Genomic DNA, 16,264 nt, shown 5'->3' with positions numbered 1-16,264 from the left:
TTCAAAATTGCCTCAATTATTCCTTTATTTAAATCTGGTGACCACAAGGATCCCTCCAACTATCGACCAATAAGTTTATTGAGTGTTTTCTCTAAAATTATGGAAAAGTTTTAAAATTCCGTCTCATCAAATATTTAAATATCCATAAAATAATTCAGGATAATCAGTATGGCTTCCAAGAAGGTAAGAGTGCGGAGGATGCAATAGTTAAGTTAGTAAATATTATATACAAGAATTTTAACGATAAAAAGAAGATTTTAGCTGTGTTTATCGACCTCAGTAAAGCTTTCGATACTATACCTCATGACAGACTACTCGAGAAGCTACAATATTTGGGCATACGTGGCATCCCACTAAAATTATTCACTAATTATTTGAAAGAACGCTCTCAGTATCTGACCTTGGATGGTAAAATGAGTACCATCAATTTATCTAATTATGGATTGCCTCAGGGAACAGTATTATCTCCAATACTGTTTCTAATCTATATCAATGATATGCTTAGAATGGGAGTTGAAAACTGTGAAATTTTGTCCTATGCAGATGATACCACCCTCGTTTTTTCGGCTGATTCCTGGGAAGACATGAAGGTCATCTGTGAAAATGGTGTTAGAAAAATAAAGAAATATCTGGATGAACACACCTTAACGTTGAACTCGAAGAATAGTATATTTCGCACCTAGAGCAGAAAATGAGATTTTTCCAGCTCGAAATCGGTTTTCAAGTCCGAGGCCGTAGGCCGAGGACTAGAAAAGATTGAGAGCTGGAAAAACATTTTTGCCCGTGGTGCGAACGATATTTTTCGCCACACTACAGGTATTGCTGACAAAATAAATAAAGAATACAAAATAAAGAATACTCGTTAAGCTATCGTACCTATCTCTTGATTTTAGTGGCAGAAGATTTGCAGTCAGGATTTCAGATTCTTTTAAAATTTCACTTGGAATACCACAGTCATCTTCAAGCATTTTTGAAAATTCGGAATGCACTAATCAACAATAAATAATTGAATAAAACTGGTTGCGAAGCGAATTAGTTTGATTCGAAACTGGAACTAAAATCATGGCGACTTCAGCTTATTATGAAAGTGGACACTCGCCCGATCTAGCGGATGACTTATTAATAATAATTAGCGCGTTGTTTCCAGCCATAAGCGGCTGGAAAGAGACAACTTTCTGGCCTAGACCGGAAAAGAAACCCTTTTCTGACGTCGTCTGCAAACAAGGTCTTTCAGATCTACGTAGGGACTGGAAAACAGCTGCTTTCTGTGCAGTGTGGCGAAAAAGTATTTATTTAACTTTCTCACCCAATAAGTCGGGTCTCCCTAGAAATCTTAATGAGCTAAAAATTCATTCCTGTTTGCTGAATGTCAATGGAACCTGTGACTGCCCTAGCATAATAGGTGAAAAAAATACAAAGTACCTAGGTATTATCCTTGACCAACACTTGAGGTGGGACACACATATTAACAACTTATGTCGTAGGTTAAGATTTTTGATTTATAAGTTCTACAATATCGGCATGCTGAGAGATAGAGATATTGCTCGACTGGTATATTTTGCTTATGGCCAATCGGTCCTGCAGTATGGAATCATTTCCTGGGGGTGGGGGGGGGTGCCAGAGATGTCCATTTCAATAAATTGTTCATTACACAGAAATTTTTAATTAAAGCTATATCTTCCAAACCCAGACTGTACCGAACCAACGATCTATTTACCAATTTCAAAGTTCTAACCGTTAGACAGCTGTATTCAAAAAGCCTCATCCTTTATATCATAAAAAATGAAAACAAATTCCATCTCCGTGTGACTCAATATAATTTAAGACCATCTAGTACAACCTATAATTTTGACCGTACTGTTCTCGAGGTATGCTGTAGACAATTTGTATTTGTAGCAAATAAATTAGTCAATTTTCTTCCTGGTGAGGTACTGGGTATTGCAGCTACTTACAATTTAAGTAAGATTATAGATAAATACATATTAACTTTAATCAGTATAGTACAGATGCAAAGTCAAATTCAAGTTATACAAATCACTCTAAAATTTGATGGTTGATCTGAATTTATTGTAATAGCTAGCAGATGAGTTAATCCGTGCTTTGCACCGGGAAAAAATTGGAAAATGCAATCTCCTTATGCCCAGGAAACATATAAATATATAATCATTTCTTATCATTCAGTTGAAAATCATGTGAATAATCTTTATAGGAGTTGAATATATCCAAAAAAAATAGAGTTTGATAAGTTTTGAACCCGAAACTTCTGATTCATGAACCGCGCACGCTAAGCTAAGCTACTGTAAAGGAACTGACAACGCTAAAATTAAATGAAAAATTCTACTGTTTAAATTGAACGTTTCTTTAATAGAACTAAATGACTAAACTTAATGACTAATCATAAACAAGATAACAAACTTTCTCTGTGTAGGGTTGCCAAGGCGATGAACGTTAATGACATGGTAGCCATGAAGGGGATTCCCTTCACACTCCCCTACCGTTTAAAAAGAACTATAATTGTTCCTTTGTCTCGAATTATAAGGCGAGGTTCTTGTGATGGTTTGATCCCTACCCCTGGGCACATAAGATGGGTCATCCTTCACCGACTCTGCCCCTTCTGCTCCAGGTTGTCTTCCTCCTCCTGTTCATCTGCCACAATCTCTTCAGCAACGTGACTGGAACTTAGTCTTTCCTCATCCTTGGGTTTGAGGCAAGGTTTCAAGCGGTTCACGTGAACGTTGATCTGGCGACTATCGGGCAAGATCACCATATAGTTCACTGGGGACATCTTCTTACTCACTTCAAATGGTCCCACCCAAGGGAGATAGAATTTACTCGATTCTCCAGGCTTTACTGCGGAATTGTGCAGATAAACTTTATCTCCAGCTTTGAATTCTCTTGGTTTTCTGCCTTTATTAGCGGTTATAAGCCGTTTATCTGCTGCTTCCGAGGAATTCTTAACAGCTTGTTCATAAGCCTCACCCAGTCTCATTTTCAATGTCTTCAAATGCTCTCCTACTGAACAACGATTTAGGTCTTGAAGTATGGGTTGATTGGCAGGTAACACCATTTCATGACCCCGACATAGAAAGAATGGGGAATACCCTGTTGAAGAATGAGGAACTGAATTAAAAGCCATCAGAACATAAGGCAGCCAGTTGTCCCAGTCACTACCATCCCATTGGACAATCTCTCTATTCTCCCATTGCCTTCTGGGTGGTATGCAGTGGTCTGAATTTTTGCTATTCCCAGCTGGTTACATACTTCCACAAATAGCTTTGACAAGAAGTATTTGCCTTGGTCTGTCATCAGTCGGGTTGGTACACCATGTCTGGATATGATTTGTGTAACCAAGGCTCTGGCAATTGATTCGGCAGTTTGGTCTGGTAGTGGAAGGGTTTCTGCAAACCTGGTAAAGTGGTCTATGAAACTCACATAGTAACAATTTTCATGAGTGCTTGTTGGCAAGGGACCAACCACATCCATTGACACTAATTCCATGGGATAAGTTGGTTCATAGGCGTTTTCCAAGGGCACTTTTAAGGCACAGGGAGTTTTACGTATAGCACAATTGTTGCATTGTCTTACATATTGTTCAACCTCTCTTGCCATTCCAGGCCAGTAGTATTGTTGTTAAACCCTAAGGAGGGTTCTTTCAATGCCGGGATGTCCAGCCCAAGGAGTCTCGTGACAAAGTCTCATATCTATCTTTCTGCTGGAGGGGACTGCCACCCTCCACTGCAATGGTTCACTTTGGCCTCCTGTCCACAGAATTGTATCATGTTTGACAATTCCATTACCATTTCTCAACAGACAACAGCACCATTCATCCTTCTGATGCTGCTCATTGAGCTCTTTATCATCAAAGTTTAGAATTGTGACTCCTCCTACTCTCCTACTCAGTGCATCTGCATTAACATGGTTCTTTCCAGGTCTGTGAATAACTTCATAATCAAATTCTTCAAGCCTCAGGGCCCATCTTGTTAGTCGAGATAAAGAATGCCTCAAACTTAGCATCCAACGCAGTGCAGCATGATCAGTTACCAAGGAAAATTCTCTCCCTAGCAAGTAACACCTGAATTGACGTGTTGCCCACACTACTGCCAGCAATTCCCATTCAGTAGTTGAATATTTCTTCTCTGCTGGATACAATTGGGGACTTGCATATGCCACTGGTCTCTCTCCCTCCTCTGTTTGCTGAGAAAGCACAGCTCCTATCGCTGTCCCGGAAGCATCAGTGGCCAGGATACATTTTTTTCAAAGTCAGGGAAGATTAACACACAATCTGAACAAAGAATTTCCTTTAAATTCTGGAACGAATTCTCTTGTTTTGAACCCCACTCAAAGGATCCTTCTTCTTAATCAACTCAGTAAATGGCTGTGCAATTCTTGCAAAATCGGGAACAAACCGTCAATAATAACCAGAGTCCCAGTGCTCTTCTAGCGTCTTGAATATTTGTTGGTCTTGGATGATTCTTCACAGCTTCAAATTTAGCAGGGTCTGGTTTCACTCCATCTGAAGTTACTAGGTGTCCCAAATATTTTACAGTTTGCTTTGCAAAGTCGCATTTCTCCAAATTCACCTTTAGATTTGCATTTTCAAATATTTTTAGTGCATTTTCTAGTATTTTTGCATGTTAATCCATGGTTTTACTTGTGCCGAGCACTATTTTTAATTCAGGCCTTTTCCCAAGTTATAATAGTAAATTTAATATGCAATAGACTAGAGCCATTATTGTGAGTTAGCGAAATAAATTATTTTCTCTCTCTATTATGAACGGCCATGACTTTGAGTTTCCCATGATAGATATTTAAAAATTGTGGCTCCGAGTTGTCGAGGAATGTAGATTATGGAATTATCTCTAAAACATAGCCTTCCTGTCGTGACATAGAGTGCGATAAGTTGGAAAACAGCAAGCATTGAAATTATAACAAACTACCGATTTTGCATTTACTATTTGGTCCAAAGGCTCTAGAAGCCACGCGACGATTGGTCAAATTGATTCCCTTCGCCCAATAGGAGACCTGTTTCTAAATACAGTAGTGGGGGGATTCCCCAGCCGAGAGACCAGATTACGTTTCGGAGGACACTTTGCTAGGAGCACTACGAGAGTAAAGATGTAGTCATTATGTTTCGCCCTTTTTGGGCAAGTTTATAAGTTTATGTCATTAGTTAATGTAGGAGCTAGTTTTATTTTTATTAAAGTTTAAATTTTCTAGTAGTGCCATGTCCTGAAAAGTTTAATTGTGTTTCTTCATCATGTACGAATAATTGTTTCTTCAAATAACCGCTAAGGTACGTAAAATAAGGTTAAAATATATTTTAGGGAATTTAATTGATTGAAACTTCCATAAGAGTAATGTATTAACAAAGCCTGTTATTTTTCAAGTTAATAATATTGATTGAGAATAATCCTTTTGATTTTATTAGTGATGGAAGATAATTATAAATTTTTTTCTAAAGAAGTATAGAAAGTTTTCAGTTACGTTACATTTGAGTTATTGTTTCTGGAGATATATTGAAAGGAGATATATATTCTAGAGTATTGCTGAAAGTCAGGAAGATAGCCTTTATATTGGAATGAAATTTTTAAGATTATGTTCATATTGAGTTTAAGACTCAATTTTATATTTTTCTGACTGTGTTTTCTCATGGCGTTAAGGCTTTTAACTGAACGCTAATTTATTAAATTATAACAGAACTTTTGAATTATTTGTGAAGAAAGATCTATTAATTCTGATACAAAGAATCAGTAGTTTAAAGATAAAAATCTATATAAAATGAGGATCCAAATAGAATGAGAGAATTTAATTAATTGTAATCAATAGATAACTCCTGTTTTAGCTTTTGATGAATTGTAGGAAGAGTTAGAAATTAATGCTGTAATACATTTATTTACAGCGGTTCATGTGTGTCCCCAAACCAACTTCATGTACCACCCCTTTGGTTCCGCAACTTTATGTAACACCGCTTCAAGACACCCGTTCAGACGACCGGTCTAGGGACTTAAGAGGACGTCGCCGTCAAGCCAAATTCAACCGGTAAAAGTTCACCGCCAAAAACAAGGTACTGTAACCCCAATGATAAAGCAACGTACAGACCAACGAAAGTGCAGTGTAGTGAAACAAAGGTTCATTCGAGAATGTCAATCAAAAGTGGGGATTCAAAATTATTATGAAATGGGTTATATGGGTTACTATCGACGAAATTTGGGTTCAACGGGCTTTTCTTTCTTGAGTAATTTCATGTTGAAATTAATTTGTTATTTTATGACTGATATTGTTTGGTTTTGTGACGTATTGCTATCTAAACGAAGGATAGTAATGCGCCCCCAAATCAGATGAAGAATTTCAACAAAGTAACATGAAATTGTTGTTTCTGTTGTTCGGTTTTAGTTGCCAATGTTTATTGAAGCTGTTTGTATTTTACAATTATTTCAAATTGTAGTGTTATTCTATAGTAGAAACCTATTAAATCAGGCATGGCAAGATTAATTGAAGTTTTCTTGACTCTAGCCCGTTCACCTGCATGAATTAGGTATAGACTCAGGTGTTTTCTAGATGTGTCGGCCTATTTCTAAATTCTAAATTTTATTCAAAATTATCTTCTTTATCATCTTTTAAAAGGTCAGGCATAAAATTATTACATCATCCAGGTAAACTAAGCATTCAATTCCTTTTATCTCTGCCAATAGATTATCCATCAACCTCTGGAAGGTAGCTGGAGCCCCAGTAAGTCCAAATGTCATTCTTTTGTATTCATAGTGTCCTCCTACTGTTGTAAATGCTGTCTGCTCTGCTTTGGGGATCTGATGGTAGCCACATCGAAGATCCAAAGTGGTGAAGTATTGGCATTTGTCCAGACTTTCAATGGTCTCATTTATCGAGGGTAGTGGGTAGGCATCTGCCTTAGTGATTTGATTAAGGGCCCGAAAGTCAGTGCAGAAACGGTATTTAACACTTCCATCTGCGGTTTTCTTCCTTACCAATACAACTGGCGCACTCCAGGGGCTTGTGGAAGGAGCTATCACTCCCGTTTTAAGCATTTCAGTTTTATGTTTTTCAACAACTGGTCTTAGATTAAATGGAACCCTGTGAGGTCTTTTTGTAATAGGTTGATTCTCATTAGTTGGGATATGGTGTTGTACATTGATATTAAAGCCCTCTAGTCCTGGCTCTTCAAAAACATGAGTCCTGGCTCTTCAATACTGTTGTAGCACTGCTCCTATAATCTTGGCATCACTTGAAGAAAGGTGAACCAGTTTGTCTAGCAATTCTAGTTTAAGCTTCTCATCAGCTTTATTCAACGTTGCAACCTGAATATCTGGTTCAACATTCCGGATAAATTCTGCTTGCTCCATCAACTGTTTCCGATGAATATATATTGGACTTGGAGTCAGATTCACCACACTCAGTATTATATAAATATGTTAAAAAAACAAAGAAATTTGAAATTTATAAATACTAAAATAATAATATTCATAGAATTATAAGTACCCTTTATTTTATGAAGGCAAGACTGGTTCTGGTCAAGTATCCCTTCAAAAAGTTAAGGGTACTACAAATTCTTTTGAAAAAAAACATGACCCAGGTAGCCTTGTTGAAATAAATACTAAATAATAATGGTTTTTTTATTGCATAAAAACGGAGAAAATTATGACAATTTGAGATGATGAAAGTATAAAAAGAATTATAACTAGATAATTTGTATCTTCGAGTCATGTTTCTTGTTACTTTTAGATAATAATAATAACTTGAAAAAAAGGTCGGTTGAATTCATTCTTCAATTGCTAATGCTGTCATTATCAAGCAAATGCTAGTTTGAGTCAGCTGTATAATCTTATCAGCTGATGGAACATACCATTTGCTTAAATTAATTTATAGTTTGCATACCTCTTACGGAAACTTCTAGATAGAACCAATGACAGTTCCTATTCACTAGATTCTAACTTTAATTCAATCGACCCATTATGTTGTCTTTTTTACTTGAATTACATAGGCACAGTAGGTACTACAACATCTCTGATAATAGTGTTCAAATTCAAAACCATTTCATTTGCCATAAAAACTCAATTACACACCATGAAAGAAAATAAAATTCATAATATAATTAATGAACCAATCTGAATAACGAAATAAATATAATCCGAAAAATGATAATAATAGTCTAAAAATTTAAAAAATATTTTTTTCAAGTATCAATATCTATTATACTAAATAATCTATTAATACTAAATAATTTAGTTTATTAGTACTGAATTATTTAATTTATCTAATATTCGATCCAATTTATTATTTATAATACAGAGAGCGGCAGCGAAACTTCATTTTTTAAGTAAATAGAACTCTTTGTATGGATCAGAAAGTTTGTATTTATTCTTTGTAATGTAGACACATATATAAAGTTTTGTTTCAATTAGTTTTGAATATGTTGAACACTTGTACTTGAACAAGTCGAAGAAATTAATTACTTGGGGCTAGTACTAGATAATAAAGTCACATGGAAAAAGCATCTAAACTATTTGAAACAGAAACTCATGAAATACATAAGAGTATTCTATCTCTTAAGATCAGTGTGTAACTCCATTCTATTCAAGTCTGTATACTATGCTTTGATAAATTCTAAACTCGAATATGGTCTAGCGTTGTGGGGAGGAGCATACACTGTAACCCTGAGGCTGATAGTTGTTGTACAGAAATCTTTCATTCGCATTATCTCCTTCAAGGCAAAGTTGGAACACACAGCACCTCTCTTTAGAAAATCAGCTATACTTCCATTGAGAAATTTATATGTCTACAAAGTAATAATAATAATAATAATGTATCTGGTCGAGGATACAACACGACCAGAGGAGTTTATTCAAATTATAGACATGATTACAAAAAGCATATAAGGTACAGTTATTTACAAAGTATTAAAACAATTGGTTGATTACTTGATGATCTAAGAAAATGTGACCTCCACTATTTATGAATATGTGTCGGGATGCCACATAGTGCTCAGGAACTTATTTGATAGAAGCGTTAATGGCAATGAGTATTTTAATTTGAAAAACAATAATTTGAGAAATAAATACGAAGCTTGTATACCTAAACCAAATAAAAGTCACATCATGAAATGTTGTTCTTATTTGGCTCCAAAGCTCTACAACCTGCTGCCCTTGGAGATAAGGCAGTGCAAGATACGATCAAGGTTTTTAAGAGATTTCAAGAGATTTGTAATGGAATGTGAGAATATTCGTAGATACCTTTTTTAGAATTCTCATGTAGACTTGTATATCATAATAATATTATACAATATACTTCGAAGCTAAAATTGATAAATCATCGATACTATTATGTAATATGTGTCACTTCATATGCGACTGTCGGCCTCAGTAACTACATTTTAGCGCTAGTTTTGTAATCAATTTTATATCCCCATCTCAAACAGGTTCAGTACCTCGAGATGCAAATACTCAATTGGCATTGTATTTTATTTTGTAATAGTATTTTCTCATGTTGTAAATTTTGTATTGCTTTTATTATATATTTCTAAGATGTTGTAATTTTATATTTCTGCCAATAAAACAAACATATAAAATCAGGTAGGTGACATCCCCCATTCTCTACACACTGAGTAAACCGATTTCTGGCGTTTGTCATGACTCCTGCCAGCATTGCAGGCCTTATGTTAGCAATTTCTTCCCTGATATTGGTTTGAAAATCTTGGACGTTTCACATAAACATGAGATTTCAAAACCCCCCATAGAAAAAAGTCACAAGAGTTCAAATCGGGAGATCGGGCTGGTCAAACCAAATTGCTCCTAATTGAGATGAGGCGTCCTGGAAAGTGTTCCCTCAATTGAAGTCACATCCAGAAAGTTCCTGGACAATTGCCATCTTGTATGGATGGAAATGAAGATCATCATGAAGAATGACAAGTCTCACAGAACGATCGGACAGTCCAAGAGCAGGCGCATGTTTGCGTGCAGAACGCTGTGGTGATCGTAACATTGAAAATCTCACTGCCTCAATGTTCTCAGGTGACCTAATGGGCCGAGGGACTCCAGTTCTTCGTCTTGTCGCACTTGCAGATTGTCTGAACGTATTGATCCACGTAACAATTGATTTCCGGTCCGGGTCAGTAGCCAAAGAGGCTAAATGAAGCGATTTCGCTGGGTTGTGATCACAGAACATCCGCTCGAAAAATAAGTCTCAACGGCAAATGCAAGCTTCTCCTTGTTCCAATGCATGATGGTGACTGAACATGTCGGGAAGAAAACTTTATGGTCTGACCTCTCTAACGAGACCAAATTTGCTGTACTACGACATCAGCTGACTGAATGGCGTTCATTTTAAAAAAGAAGTTTTGCTGCCGCAGTCGGTATAATAATATTTTTTCTAACGTTTCTAGCATGGAGTGTTCACTGCCATTCACAAGTACTACACGGCGAGCGAGTGGAGCGAGTTCGCGAAGGAGTGTCCCGAGGCTGTTTCGCAAGTGGCTGTCAGCTGTGGCTCGGGTGAGGCGGACTTCCAAAATCTGAAGGAGGTTCTCGAAAAAGTTGCCGAGATCCAGTTCATCTGTCTCGATGTGGCCAATGGATATTCTCAACACTTTGTCGAGTTTGTCAGAAGTGTCAGGGCTGCGTTTCCGTCTCACACAATTATTGTAAGTGAATTTCATGTATCATTCTTTATTCTTTGTTTTGCGGATGATGTTCAGTAGATAAATATTGGGAGATTGGACTGACTTTTTTGCGCAAACTCCCCTCCTCCCCCCTCCCCCACCCCCCTGAAACTCCCCCCTCCCCCTCTCCCTCCCCCTCTCCCTCTCCCTCTCCCTCTCCCTCTCCCTCTCTCTTATCTTATCTAATCTAATCTCTTATCTTATCTTATCTAATCTCTTATCTTATCTAATCTCTTATCTTATCTAATCTAATCTAATCTCTTCCCCTCCCCCAGTGGAGGTGAAGGGGATGAAAAGAGATATCTTTCTCTCTCTCTCTCTCTCTCTTTCTAAAAATAGATTTCCCCTTCCCCTTGTCCAGTGGAGGTGAGGGGGTTGAAAAGAGATATCTCTTTCTCTCTCTCTCTCAGTGAGGGAAAAAATAATTTCCCTTTCTACTGACAGATTAAAGTGAATGCATATTTCTACATCTAATGCTATACTGACAGATTGAAGTGAATGCTAGATGAGGGAAAAAATAATTTCCCTTTGAGGGAAAAATTCTCTACTGACAGATTAAAGTGAATCCATATGTTCATATATAAAGTACTATGTTCATATGAGCGTTTTGCTTGTGCGTGGGTTATGGAAAGTGCAAGGGTGATTTGATGAGATGATCAAACGTCCATGCCTACCGGCGGGATTCCAACCCACGACCAGTTAGTAGACTGAAAAGTGCACGCCATGCGGTCAAAACATACGAGGCCTTTTTTCAGACGAGTCGCCTCTGCACAACAGGACAGGAAGCTCTACGATTAGTTGAATGTCAGTTTTCACTCTTACCGATTCTGGTACGGCACGACATGACAGGGCAGGAAGCTCTCCGATTGGCTGATTCTCAATACATCAACCTAATCAGCCAATCAGAGAACTTCTTGTCCTGTCGTGTCGTCGTGCCGTGCCGTCCCAGAAAGTGTGAAAACGGCCATTGGGTTGGCGTATCTAGAATCAGCCAATCGGAGACCTTCCTGTCCTGTTGTGCCGTGCCGACTCGTCTGAAAAAAGGCCTCGTATGTTTCGGCCCTTAGTCGTCTCGGCTAACCCATGCAATGGATTTTTTTTAATTCTGTATTTATTTGCACAAATCGGGAGTGATCCGTGGTCTAGTGGATAGAGTGCTTGCGTAGCAGAATAGAGATCCCGGGTTCAAACCCTCTCATTACCAAAAAGTTTTTTAACCAGATCACTCTCGTGTTATCGGATGGGCACGTTAGTACTATAGTTGTGTTGGCGGCGAACCGTGATCACAAGCCAGTTGTTTACTTTTTAGGTTATGTTGTAACACATTGTTACTGGTCACGTAAGATTTTAAAAATTATTTTATTTTCAGTTTTATAGAAATATAGATGGAGGAAAAATTTTGTGTATATCACGAGTGAAAAATGCTTTTTCTCCCTCAGGGAAATTGTTGCCCTCGGCTTCGCCTCGAGCATCAATCTTTCCCTTCAGGGAGAAAAAGTGGCATTTTTCACTCTAGATATACAAATAACTATTTCTTAATTGGTGTATAGGGAAAAGTAAAGTGAACCTATAGTGAGATTCACGTTATAAAGTCAGTGGAAACTGCATACTTGCCAATTATTTTCTTTTTCCACCGCTATAGTAGATAGCTTTGATTCAAGTTACATCTTATCGAGGTGCCTCGACAGGTGTGGGTGAGACTGATCAGATTCAGAACAGGGCAACAGAGATGCCATAAAAATATGCATCGATGGGGCATATCAAACACCCCTCTCTGTGAATGTGGTGAGGAGCAATGAACCACATCATTACGGATTGTTCATTGTCAAGATTCCAGGGAGGGCTACAGAAACTGCTTGTAGCAGATGACGAGGCCATACTCTGGCTCAAAAACTTGAAAATACATTGTTTAATTGTTTATAAATATATCGTTATATTTATCGTTGATTCTTGTTAATAATGATCAATTCAATTATGAATGATTTTTTCAAAAATTAGGCTTTTAAAGAATGCTGATAAATATTTGATATTATATCCTTCATTAGAGCACATATAAAATCTAGCAATTTTTCAATTCATCTCGAAGGCTTGTAAAGGTATTCAATGTCACTTATTGTGCAGCTGCGGCTATTCTTATCAATATCTGTATATGTAATTATGGAAAATGGTGAGAGTAGTAAAAATGATAACATGTAAACAAATAATCGCTTCCAATTTATTCTTGCGTCATCCTCAGATATCCGATTCATTCACAACTCCTTCTGTAGATTTAAAACTTCTATAACCATTATGATTTTTTCAATTTTTAAATCATTTTTTTCCAGGCAGGAAATGTTGTAACTGGAGAAATGGTGGAAGAACTCATTCTGTCTGGAGCTGATATTGTCAAGGTAATTCGCTATATCCACATAGGAAGTGGTATCTCTTAACAATGAAATAATAGTCACTTTGTAAATAGATTTATAAATTAAATTAAATCATAGATTCATCAGACTCTGGAATATAGAATAGAATCGCTGCTTTTTTGACCTAGGATGGTATAGTCAGGCTTAAAAGTCTTTCTCTTAGAATCATCCTTCCTTAGTAGTAGATGTAGGAATTGGATGGAATTATAGTTATTTCAGACTTTGGAAGTAAGAGGTCTAATAATCGAATAAAAATTACATAAGAATAATTATGAATTATCGTAAGAGTATGAATTTGTATATCATAACAATCTTAAAATTATAATAATTTCTACGATAGTTTATTAGTAATATTTTAGAAATTTAGACCTTAAAGATAAGGCAATACAGTACAATCTAAGCTCAGGTTTTTCAACATTACAGGGTCCATGCAAAAAGTATTGGGTCTGGTTCAAAAAATGAAAATTTATTGAAGGTCATTCATCTGCACATTTTTGTATCAAATTTTGAGTGGTTTCGATGAAATCAGTGAACTTTTAAAATATTCAGGGGCTCCAGAGCTTATAGGAATTCTGTTGCATATTTCCTATAATACAAAATACATTGGACTAGATGAATAAGATGACTTTAATGAAATGATGACACATTTTGAACTGAAATATAGATAACAACTAATAAACAAACTTATACAAATTGCTAAACACATGTTCCACATGTGTGGAAAACAGCAGATGATTCGCCACAAGCACCTCACACCAAACTTCTGGTGATATTACTGTTTGATTTAAATCCAAATTTTTTTAATAATTAAAATCAGTTTACATGTATGCGCACACATCTATAATACTACCTATTATTATTGTAACATTCTCTGAAAGTTATCATATTTTCTAAACTAATTGGTCTGTTCTCACTTCTATAAAATAATCTGGAAAAGTAGCATATTTGGACAGAAAGCTGTTGTTCTTTTCTTAAAGTGACAATGTACATGACTGAATAAATAGTGTTGAAAAATGAATGAATTCGGTATTTCAAAAAAATACGATATTCTAAACATTTATATTTAATTAAAATGTATGAATTCAGGGCTACTTTCTTAAATTTAAGCCTATTACAGATGATGCAAACTGAAATTATACAAACTTTATAAAAATAATTGTAAAATACAATTTTATTTCTTCAAATCCACATTTATTAAATTTACTAACAGAAGTGCAGGTTCATGTTGGTTTCAACGCTGCTCTGTTAGTAAATTTGATAAATGTGAATTTGACAAAAAAAAATGTGTTTTTCAATTATGAAGAAGTTTTACATCAATGCATATTTAACAAATTATATTTATATAAATACTCACAAAATTAGCAATTTTACAGAAAATACATCACAAATGCCCCTACCAGCAACTAATCAGCCTTGGTTAATTTGCAAGGAAATTTTAAAGGTTAATTTAAAAGGAATTGGGCCATGTTCCAATTTGAATATGGTCCATGAAAGACATGTAGGAATTGGACCATGATGTTTTTGCTACTCACCATCAACTAATTTGATAATTAGCCTTAATTAATTTACAGGTGGGTATTGGACCAGGATCTGTTTGTACAACAAGAATCAAAACTGGAGTTGGGTATCCTCAGCTGAGCGCTGTTATTGAATGTGCCGATGCTGCTCATGGTCTTCAGGGACACATCATTTCTGTGAGTTATATTTTTTTGTCGAATTAAATTTGTTTATTGGCAAAATTATTCATAAAATAGATAGATAGATAGATAGATAGATAGATAGATAGATAAATAGTCTGATAGATAGATGAAGAATTTATTTTTCCTCAACACAAGATACAAATCAAATAAACAGATGTATACAGAAAACAATCCATTCATTTATATATGATAAAATTATAAAAACATATTGATAAAATTTCAAAAATTCTATAGGCATAGCCGAAGCCGTCAGCCAGAGTTGATAGCTAAACTCCTTTCGCTTCCTACTCTAATCTTAGTGAAGTAACCTACTAGTAAACATTTTCCTTAACAGATAACAATGGAACCTGCGATAAACAAAAGTGACAAATGAAATCATAAATAAACCAGCCTTCTTGATTATTTTGGTACGGTATTCTACTATCGCTGCTAATCTGTATTTCCACCTAAAATAATAGGTACAACTATAATCATCATAATTTGATTCTTATCGGTTTCAACACTCTTATCGGACACAACATGATAAAATTCTCTACATCTTCCAAACAATTGTAACAACATATTGGTCTTTATGAAAAGTTTCTAATAATCACTGCTTTACAATATTTAAAAAAGGAATAAACCACATCTAAAAAATAGAGAAACAGAAGGATCATTATTAAAGCTTTCAGGTTAATAATTGAATTCCCCTACGAGAATATTCCCATATCTTAATGCTTCCTTTACATAACCAGCTAGGTATTTCCAGTTTTTTTCATTTAAATAGTTGAGCACCGTCTCTTCAATCATCTACGGGCTCCCCAACCATTTGACACGGCATTCAGATAGGACCTTACATTTCCCAATAAAATGATAAGTGTCTTCAACTTCCCTTTCATTGCACAGAGAGCACACATAGCTTTTCTCCCCCCTGTCTACCCTGAAATTTAGTGACAGGAGTGATCCTCTTGCTTTGAAAATTGCGCCCATAAAGCTTCTCTTATTCATATCACTGATATAATCTCGCTTTACTTGATCACCTTTTTTTAGACTGTAGTACATGCGGTGGAATTGAGAGTTCGCGGTCCTCGTCAACCACTCTATTTGAATTTTACGCCGCAATTTATTTACAACTTCATTGCATTTCACACCCACAAATTCGGTCTGACTATCGGATCCACCCACTCTTCCCCACATTGATGAAATGAATCGTTCCACTCTCTCCATCATCCACTCTTCCTTTGTGCCATTAGGATAGTTATCTTTCTAGAATCTCGAATCAGACATAGCAATTGTTTTCATTTTCTCTCCCACTTTCCAGATATAAAATATGATTTGGGGTATTCTGAGGTATGCCAAACATATTTTGATAAAAAACCGGTTGAACCGTTCAATGTCCTCCCTCTCTTGGTAGCCCCAAACCTGGCCTGGATACGTTATTGTAGCTCTACTTACTGCCTCAAAAACTTTCCGTTTCGTACGTATTGGCACTTCATCGGCACTAATCAACT

The 16,264-nt window shown here is 36.2% G+C and overlaps 1 protein-coding gene across 1 annotated transcript in view; it reads left to right on the top strand.

Annotated features, from left to right (window-relative positions):
* LOC111055184 (GMP reductase 2) overlaps window positions 1-16,264 on the top strand; it is a 38,190-nt gene that overhangs the window by 7,332 nt on the left and 14,594 nt on the right. The window contains exons 3-5 of the mRNA XM_039443013.1: window positions 10,394-10,651; window positions 12,994-13,059; window positions 14,646-14,768. Coding sequence (XP_039298947.1) covers window positions 10,394-10,651; window positions 12,994-13,059; window positions 14,646-14,768 — 447 coding nt within the window. The remainder of the gene's footprint in view (window positions 1-10,393; window positions 10,652-12,993; window positions 13,060-14,645; window positions 14,769-16,264) is intronic.

This window comes from Nilaparvata lugens, chromosome X (assembly GCF_014356525.2).
Source record: "Nilaparvata lugens isolate BPH chromosome X, ASM1435652v1, whole genome shotgun sequence".
In the NCBI taxonomy this organism is placed as follows: domain Eukaryota; kingdom Metazoa; phylum Arthropoda; class Insecta; order Hemiptera; family Delphacidae; genus Nilaparvata; species Nilaparvata lugens.
The sequence above is the reverse complement of the archived record's forward strand: the minus strand, read 5'-3'. Positions and strand labels throughout refer to the sequence as shown.